Below are 9,293 nucleotides of genomic sequence, written 5' to 3'. Positions count from 1 at the left end.
GCCAGGCGGGCCCGAGCGCGGCGGGACGGGGCTCCAGCGCTGCCCGAGCCGCTGTGAGAGACTCGGGGGCCGGGCCCGGGAGGAGCTGCGGTGGCCCGGCGGGACACGGGGACAAGTGAGGGCGTGGGCAGTGCTCACCTTGCGAACACATGCGAAGGTGATTAAGAATAAAGACTGGCGGTGGCACCCATGGTCTGGTTGGCATGATGGTGTTCAGTCACGGGTTGGACTCAGTGATTTTTCGAACCAGATTGATTCGGTGATTCTGTGTGAGTGACCCCGAGACCCCCTGAGGCCCCGTCCCAGCTGAGCCGCAGTGCTGAGGTGTCTCTGAAGCACCAAATGTAACCACCTCGGCAGCAGGCATTGGGGGACAATTGCGTCCTGCCACACCCAATGTCACCTGAGCCCCACCGCTGTCGGGCCTGGCGGGGAACTACAACTCCCGGCATGTCCCTCAGCAGCAGGACTACAACTCCCGGCATGTCTCTGGGCAGCAGGACTACAACTCCCGGCATGGCCCTCGGCAGCAGGACTACAACTCCCGGCATGCCCTGTGGCGGGGGCACTACATCTCCGGTGTGGCGGGAGCGCCGAGCCCTCAGCCCTGGCCGAGCGGGTCCCGCCGAGCGCGGGCCGCAGCCCGCCCCGCCAGCCGCCGCCGCGGGCCCTGCCCAGGAGGTAGGAGCCGGTTCCCCTCTGCTCTCCCCTCCCGGGCCGTGACCCCGCCGAGGCGGCGGTACCGGCCCCTGACGCGGCGCCCTCTCCCTTGCCAGGGTCTCGGGCGGCGGCCGGCGGAGCGGCACGGGCGGGTTCAGGGCACCGGTGAGTCCTGCGCGGGGCTGCCCCGGAGCCGCTCACACGTTCGCGGGGGCTCAGCCCGGCCCGGTGGGGAGTGTTCTTCCTTGAGGGTGAAGGTGCCGGTTCCCCGGGTTAGTGCCGGCACCGCAGTTTGCACTGGGTCGTGCTGGGAGTTTTTCCTAAAAGGCATATTGTGATTTTTAATTATTAATTTTCACGTTACACTGTAACTCTCGAACGTGCTGTAGGATGTGATATGGAGCAGGCTAATGTTATGTGCATTGATCCATATTTTAGTTCAATTCCCCCTCCCTGCCCTGGGGATATTTTTTTCCCATTTCTATTTTCTCCTGTTTTATCCAGAGATACACACACTATTTTTCCATTAGAGCTCCAGCATTGCAGCATCTTATTCAGAGCTGAGTTCTTGCTACGTGTCTTCTGTGTTCTACAGATCCCATCCCCAAAGTCCTTCCAGCCTAATGGAGCCAGTGAAGAAGCCCTGCAGTGTGAAATCGAAGAGCTGAAACAGAAGGACCTTGCTCTAGACCAGGAAATTGCACAATTATTGTCCGAGTATGTCCTTGGCAAGCTCAGTGTTCACTGTGATGCAGTAATTATTTTTGTTTTTAAAACAAAATGTGTTCCAGGAATTGGAGCTGAGAGCTGACCTGCCATGATGCCATTGTTGGCATGGGGCAGTGTTGGTTACAGTGTTGTTGTAAGTGATGGGACTTCTTAGAGACAAGAGGGAATTCTTTCCACTTTATGTGGTGAAGCAAAACAAGTTTTACTAGGAGCTTGCATAAGAGGATCTTTGCTTTAGCCTGGGTGTTCCTGAGGTAATTATATGTTTACTGGGAACAGATAATTTTAGCCATTTGTTGTGAAGGATATTTTCTCAGGTGAGTGTAGTGCATAGGACGGAGATGGTAGAACAACACAGGCTGTTGCAGAACCCTTTTGCATTTATCCTCAAGGATAAACAGATCTTCTAGCGACAGGACAAGAGGAAATGGCCACAGGCTGTGCCAGGGGCACTTCAGGCTGGACATCAGGAGGAATTTCTTTGCTGAAAGAGTGATTAAACAGTGGAATGGGCTGGCCAGGGAGGTGATGGAGTCACGGTCCCTGGAGGTGTTCAAGAGATGACTGGATATGGCACTCAGTGCTCTGGTTTAGTTAATATGATGGTGCTTGGCCAAAGATTGGACTTGATGATCTTGGGAGGTCTTTCCATTCTAAATGATTCTATGATCCCTAATTTTTATCCTATATACAGATTAGAGATATGTATCAATGGAATTCACCACAGCCTACTCTTGTTTCTCCTTGATTCTGAGAACTTGGGTGAATTGGCTTTCTTGAGCTTATTTAGAGCCTTCATGTTTACAACTTGCAGCAAGTGCACTTTGCTGCGTTCAGTTTTGAGGTGCTGGGCTAGGGTCTCTCCCACAGCAGCAGGAACCCCTCTGTGCCATTTGTGACCTTTCTGGTGTTATCTTACAGGGGCTACAGCCTGGAGGAACTGGACAAGCACATCTCTCTGCTCCATGAGTACAATGAAATCAAAGATGCTGGGCAAATGCTCCTGGGCAAGCTAGGTAAGGAAGGGAAAGGTGCTGAAGACCTTTTTAGTCAGTGTTTTCATACAGACACAGAAAGAAGCTGCGACCATGGAGGCAAAGCTTGTGTTTCAGATTCTTCACTTTAAAAAAGTGTTTGGGCAAGCAGGAGGTACAGCTGCAAAACCTTGGGTTTCTTGTCTATGGGATGTGCTATGGGATAATTAGGGGAGGAAAACACCACGTTTCTGACTCACCTGACCTTTGTTTAATGACAGCAATGCTGTTTCTTTATTTCCTAGCTGTTATCCGAGGGGTCACTACAAAACAGCTCTACCCTGAGTATGACCTGGAGCTCAGTGACTGAACCTGGAGAGTGCCATGTCCTGCAAAAGTGACTGTCACTGGGCCATTATGTGCTGGTCATCCTGGTTTAGAAGAGACAGAAGGTGGAAAAGGAACCTTTGGAAAAGGGATATAGGATTTGAAGAGACTTCCTGATCAACAGGACTTTTTTCTTAATTTTTTTTTTTTTTGAAAGATTGTAGTTCAGGTTGATATTGAGCCTCTTCCATGGAGCCTTTGATTCCCTGCAGTATCCAGGGGCTGTTTAGTTACTGAATGGATAGAGGAAGTGAGGACAGACAAATGTGCAATGTATTAGCTGCTTTGAAAAGAAAACTCTCAGAGGAAGGAAGGGAAGAAGGTGGAAATTGTGATTTGAAGGTTTTAGTTTGTTTTATCAACAAATCCAGGGAAGTCTGGGTGTTTGCAATTTTTTACTTACCTGCTCTGGTATCTGGAGGTTTTGTATCATTTCTGTAGTAAATGGCAAAATGTAAATTTGTGTTGAACTGTCCACTCTGAATAAAGCAACCTTCACATCTGTCAGCAATTCACTTTAAGAGCCTGTAAAACATTGCATGAACCTGGGAACAAATCCTAAAACTGTATTGAGACAACTCTAACACGAGTTACTCATCTGTTTTCTCCAGGAATGTGCAGGTGCAGAATCACTTTGCTCTGAGTGCAGAGTCATGGTGGGAGTGAGCACTGTCCTGGACAGTGGGTGATGTTGGGAGTGTTTCAATGTCAGTGTTGGGGCTGAGGGTGACTGCACAGACTAAATTTGGCTGCTTTGGGCAGTTGGAAGTGATGAAGTGCTCTGCTGACTGACTGTCCTGTACCTTTTTCACTCAGGCTTGATGTCCTTCTGCCCATTTTTACTTTCCAAGGCCTTCTAGACAGTAAGTTTCCCCTGTGGTCTCTAGTTAGGCCCATGCTGCAGTCTGCTTGTTAATTCAAAATTTCAGTCAAATTAATCTGTCTTCATTGTGATGGGAAGCCAGAAACCAGGCACTAGGCTGCTGCTGAGAACAGATAATTGGTTTTGCACTCCTGGCTCTGGAGTGGCACAGAAACATCACCAATAAATGTCCTGTTTGGCCTCAAAAGCTGTGGGGAGTGGTCTCAAGCAGGGGGACAGAAAGAGCCTCTGTATTCCATGATTCACCCAAGGAAGTCTCTGCTGATGTGCAGCTGTGCAGAATATTTCTTGTGGCCAGACCAGAGTGGAGTCTCAGGGGGATGTTCACACCCCTCCCCACCACATACCCCTCTGCCCAGTGTGGAACACTTGTGTTTTGAAATAGTTTTAAGGGGAGTAAAAAAGTCACAAGGTGGCAAGAACTGGGAAATGCAAACTTTGTTCCTTAAGTTGCTCTTTTGGCTGGTATTTCCTGTGTAGAAGGACTGGCTCAGCCTGGAGTGTTCCAACCAAAACGTTCCTCTGTCACTGACACACGCAACTGGAAATTGTTTTTGCAATAGGAAGTGCATACGGAAATTCTTCAGTTTGTGTGAGATGTGAGCTGAGGGCATGAAGTACAGTCCATTGCCCAAGTTCCTGAAGGTTGTTCAAGCAGTGAGAAGTCCATGTTTTCTTCCCCACTACGTAGGAGCACTGGGGTTAAAGCTTGCAGCTGTAGCTGTGCAAGTGTCCTGCTTGCAGGGTGGGGTTTACACTTCAGGTAGCACTGGGCAGGTGTCCAGGGAAGGTCCCCTGATCCCAATCCTTTGTCCATGGAGGATGAGAACACCCACAGGACCCAAGAACGGGGCCCAGTGTCCTTGGGGAATCCCTGCTGCTGGCACAGTGGCTCTGCCAGGCGGTGGCAGCTGCGTTCCACGGCTGTTCTGGCTGCTGCGTGCAGCCCAGAGGAACCCAGAACTGAAAGATTCCAGGGACTAAGTGAAGGACTCCTGGGATGCCTCAGTTCAGGACTGCATGCTGCCACTGAGATATTCACCATGGCCCCTGTGACTGTCCCTCCCAGAGTTACTCTTGTACCTTTATGGCTGTCACCTGGAGGATGAAATATGCTGGTCTTTGTCCAAGTCCAGGAGAGGAACAGAACAAATCTTCTGCTTTCCATAAATAAATCTCCAAACTCGCTAAGTGTATAACTGGAAAACCATACGGTGCAATAATGGTAAGTGTAATTCCAGATTTTTAACTTCAGTTTAGAAAGTGTGTTTCTGCAAAGTCAGACCCAGCTATAGTCAGCTAACAGAGACCAAATGGTATCACAGACTTTACAGTTTCACCAAATGGCAGGACCTGCTGTCTGCAAGGAGCTGCTGCAGAGAACGATACCAGAGACCACTGAGCACCCTTGGCTCCTCAGGAAAAAATGGGTACAATAAAGTAGCACTTGCTGGGTTTTTTATGGGTCAATGTACATGGATGAGTACTGAGCCAGGAACCAACCTCTTCCCTGTTAGGTCATTTGCAGTTTTATTTTTTGTGCATTAGTCCCCATTATGAGCCACTTTCCATCACATACCTACTCTTGATAAAACCATTTCCTTGCATTGCTTTGGGTAAGCTGTGTTTTCTCCTGCACATCCCTCATTTAGCCCAATTTTGAGCTCTCATGTGTCTGAGAGCAGGGCTAATGGAAAGAAAATACTTCAGGAGAACACAAGGAAAATAAAATCCATACAGTAGATAAGTTATGCTGCCAGTTGCAAGGAACAAATCTGTGCAGTCAAGGGAATACAGCTTTCTAAGACACTACTTCCTGCTCCTAAACAATTTGGGAATGGGTTTTCATATCCCTTAGCAACGTAACATCCCCAAAATCAACAGGAATTTTGGCACAGCTACCTCCTGGTAATGAACTGTTTGTGATGCTTTAAAAAAAACTATACAGCCTGTCACTGAAAAAAAAAAAAAAAGCCTCTGATAAAAGTCATCTCAAGGAAAGGGTGGAAGTGAACTGCAATTAACCTCTTTCCTTCTGCTGTCCATCCCGTGCTGGCACGCAGGGATTGCTCACGGCCGCTGCTGCAGCCCGTGCTCAGCTGCGTCCCCATGCAGCTGCTGAAGAAGACTGCTCTCCCCGTGTCCCAGTGTTCTCTCCAGCTCTGCTTCCACTCTGAGCTGGCAGTTCCCAATTGCCTCCTGGATGTTCTGCAGGTTCCACCGGGTCCTCGGGAGAGCGTCGTCCACCGTGAAAACCCCGTCGCGTATCCTCCGCACGTGTGTGCACACAGCAGACGACTTCAGCTCCAGCCCGATCTCGTGCACCATCCTGCGCAGGTACTGCTGAGTCTCGTGCAAGCAGTGGATTTCTACGAGGACAGAGACATTCCTTCAGAAGCAAAGCTTTGACACAAGCTCTGACATTGTAAATCCAGACATCACTCGCAGTTACGCTGAAAGAACTGGTTTGGCAGAAGACACTAAGAGCATGGGATGATTTTCTGGAATACTGCAGGGTGTTTCACACCCTTCCAAAGTGAATACTTTAGAAAACAAAACTATAGGTATAGAAGAGTAATGTAGAAAATTAGGTATTTCAAAGGAGATTAAAAGGCACCTTTTTTAATAAGACCAAATAATTTGTGAGGGAAGGGGGCCTGGCTACATGAAAACAAACCACATTTTAAAAAAACCCCAAAACCCAGCACTGAAATGCATTACACTGATACACTGAGCTAAGAAGAATTTCCCCCTAGGTATTCACAATGCAAATTTTCCAGCCTTGGGCTTTGATGTGAACTGGCAAGGAAAAACTTATAAGCTGGGTGGATTTACCAGAGAAGTTATAAGTAGATAAAAAATTCCCTCCAACTCATTTTGCATTAAATCATGAGTAAGAAAATGAAGTTTACCAACTGATTTGCCATAATATATACTGAGAGTTCCCCAGTACATTCTGTGCCAGTCCTACCTAGCTGGAATTCTGGAAGTGCAAACTGGAGGCATCGGATTGCTGTGATTATTGGGGGGCTTTTTCCCATGGGGCGAATCAACCCCTTGACAGCCAGCTCGTATGCCTCTTGTGTTTTCATATCAATGTTAGAATACCTAGGAAAAAGAAAAAAAAGAGAGCAGCAGACACATTTAGAACTTCTTTCCAAAGAGATTCAAAATATGTCCATCCCCAATAAAACAGAGATGCAATTTTTATTCTTAAAACTATCCAGTGAGTTTTTGCATGTATTTTAGTGGTGTATGTACTGTCAGTAGTGTAGCACAGCTGGGGGGGAAGCACTTGGTCATGTCTAAAAGTTATTTTTGTCAGCCCTAATATAGCAGATTGGTCCTTAATCAGCAGATTGGAGATTCTGGGATTCAAGAAGGACATTTAACCCTCTCACCAGAGCACAGAGCACTCAGAGAAACTCCTCTCTGCCCCTTGCTAGCACTGCAACCTCTACAGACTTCGATTATAGGAAACAAAATCCCCTCATTTGTTTTGAAGAGCAGCAAATGGCAGTGGGATCAGCTCATTTCCCCGGTGGGTACGCACATCAGCAGGGCCTTTTGGTTTGTCCCGTGAATGACAGCGAGAATCCGCTCCAGCTTCTCCCTTGTGATATGATCTGTAAATATTAAGGCAGAAACAAAGCCTCAATTATCCATCCAGAAACTGGAAAGTCTGAAAAGTGCCACTGAGGTGTTGCTGTCCCTCGGGCAGGCAGTCACATCAAAAGGGGCTGATGAGGGTTGAGGGGTGGCCTTTGCAAAGTCACCTCCCCTGGCTCTACATGGAGCAGCACAGAGCTGGACTGCAAAGGGAAGAGTTGTTTCATTTCATTCCAAAATGTTGATGTTTTCTTATCATATGTTTTCATTCAATTAAATCTCTTTACTGCTATCTCCAAGTGTGATTCACAGGGAGATCTGGGTCCTGACCAACCCAGTAGCAACCACTGTGACCAGCATTCACGCTGGTTTTGTATAAATTGTGGTTAGATTTAGAACAGGGGAACTACAACATCTACAAAGGCTAGAAGACATGCAAGATGTGGCTTTTGTCATTGTTCAGTTCACCTGATTAAATACTTTGCAGTTAATTTGCTGCTTAATGTTAAAAAAAAACAACACATCAAATCAGTTTCTCACCAAATGTTGTCTTCTCTACTAAATTCCCTGTATCTGAGAAGTCATCAGTAGCTTTGCCAAAAAGCCCACCAACAGTATAAACCTGGAAGAAGGACAAAGAGTGCAATTTATTAAAAAAATGCTCCAAGCAATTGAGCAGCAGTATTGCAGCATGCAGCTGCTAGAAGTGCACACTATGAGAGATCTGCACAAGAAGACAGCAGCATCCTCTGCTCAAAAGGCCACAACTAGATGGCCACATGAGCATGTGAAGGACAAAACTCTGGAGCCTGAAAAGCTCTCAAAAGCATTGGTAGGTTTGAGACTTGGTCTGGGGCAGGATGAAGTGTGTGGCAGCACTCTGGGGCCCTGTGGCCGTTCAGAGCCAGCACCTACCTTGGTCAGGTGGCAGTTGTACAGGTCAGTGAGCAGCTTGTTCCCATGGCCAACGCCAAGCACTGAAACAGAAAATGGGGAATCTGTTATTCAGCCTCACAGAAAGTCACTGATGTGCATTACACAGCACTGAACACTCACACCACTCTCGCCCCCTGGACAGGGCTGTATCTCCTTAGGAATCACATCTGAGCAGTGCAATTAGACCCCCAGATTATTGCCTGGCATGAAAACCACAGGGTTGTAACCACAGCTCTTGGATTTCCCCGGAACTTTCCACCTGGGCACTCAGGGCAAATGTTCAGCAGTGCCAGCCACAAAAAAGTGGTGGTGCAGACACGGGAATTGGTGTCCCCCAGCAAACCCGGTGTACCTGGGTCTCTCCCATCCAGCTTTGCCAGTGGCTTGTTCAGACATTTTTTGTGTATTAGCACTTGAACTCCCAGTGGGGCAGTGAGATCCAGGGGCTGCAGCAGTGCAATGGCCCTGCAGCCCCCCTTGCTCCCTGCACGGAAACCCATCAGCTCGCAGACAGCAGGACACGGCGCTGCCTCGGGACGAGACCCACCGAAGACTCCCGAGGCCTTCACATCCAGCCGGTGCCCCGCTCCGATCTTCAGCTTCTTGAACCGCGGGCCTCGCACTGCAAGGGAGACAGCGATGGAGCCGGTCCGCAGCGCCCGCCCGGGGCTCCCGCCGGTGCCCGCTCTCCCCCGGCCCCGCCGTGCCCTTACCGAGGGGGTGGTCGGCCAGCACCGGCACCCTGGCAGGCACCAGCTCCACGGCCCCGCCGCCGCCCGCGGCCGGGGACGGTAGGAAGCGGACTCGCTGCCGCGGGGCGCGGCCCGGCAGCGCGTTCAGCTCTGGAAGAGAAGCGAGGGGAGGGTCAGGGGCGGCCGGCGAGCCCCGGGGACGGGACGGGATGGGATGGGCCGGGCCCCGCCGGCAGCCCCTGGGGATGGGCTGGGCTCGGGGGTCCCCCGCCCGCGCTCACCGCGCAGCAGCCGCGTCTCCACCGCGTCCCGGACGCGGCCCCACGCCACCCCCGCCGGTTTGTACACGGCGAACAGCCCGGCCAGCCCGGCCAGCGCGGCCGCCGCCATGCCCGGCCCGCCCCGCCCCGCGCCGGGCGCTTC

General features: G+C 50.0%; 2 protein-coding genes across 3 annotated transcripts; one reads left to right on the top strand and one right to left on the bottom strand.

Moving 5' to 3' along the window:
• Window positions 1-501: 501 nt before the first annotated feature.
• Window positions 502-3,257, top strand: SWI5 (SWI5 homologous recombination repair protein). 2 transcript variants are annotated; one of them, XM_063409841.1, is made up of 5 exons: window positions 502-681; window positions 777-932; window positions 1,256-1,377; window positions 2,311-2,405; window positions 2,669-3,257. In XM_063409841.1, exons 1-5 carry the CDS (start codon window positions 517-519, stop codon window positions 2,731-2,733), a joined length of 603 nt encoding a protein of 200 aa, XP_063265911.1. In that variant the 5' UTR covers window positions 502-516; the 3' UTR covers window positions 2,734-3,257. The 2 variants fall into 2 exon arrangements, with proteins under 2 accessions (XP_063265911.1, XP_063265912.1); XM_063409842.1 differs by lacking the exon at window positions 777-932.
• A 1,889-nt stretch (window positions 3,258-5,146) lies between these two features.
• On the bottom strand, window positions 5,147-9,286 carry TRUB2 (TruB pseudouridine synthase family member 2). The gene is made up of 8 exons (XM_063409839.1): window positions 9,152-9,286; window positions 8,892-9,020; window positions 8,726-8,800; window positions 8,158-8,219; window positions 7,783-7,864; window positions 7,187-7,259; window positions 6,605-6,741; window positions 5,147-6,002 (listed from the first exon to the last, which is right to left on the bottom strand). The coding sequence occupies exons 1-8, from the start codon at window positions 9,258-9,260 to the stop codon at window positions 5,704-5,706; spliced, it is 966 nt and encodes a 321-aa protein (XP_063265909.1). The 5' UTR covers window positions 9,261-9,286; the 3' UTR covers window positions 5,147-5,703.
• Between the last annotated feature and the right edge of the window lie 7 nt (window positions 9,287-9,293).

The sequence above is a fragment of the Prinia subflava genome, chromosome 12, assembly GCF_021018805.1.
Source record: "Prinia subflava isolate CZ2003 ecotype Zambia chromosome 12, Cam_Psub_1.2, whole genome shotgun sequence".
Taxonomy (NCBI): Eukaryota; Metazoa; Chordata; class Aves; order Passeriformes; family Cisticolidae; genus Prinia; species Prinia subflava.
Note: the sequence above shows the minus strand (reverse complement) of the source record. Positions and strands in the feature narration are given on the sequence as shown.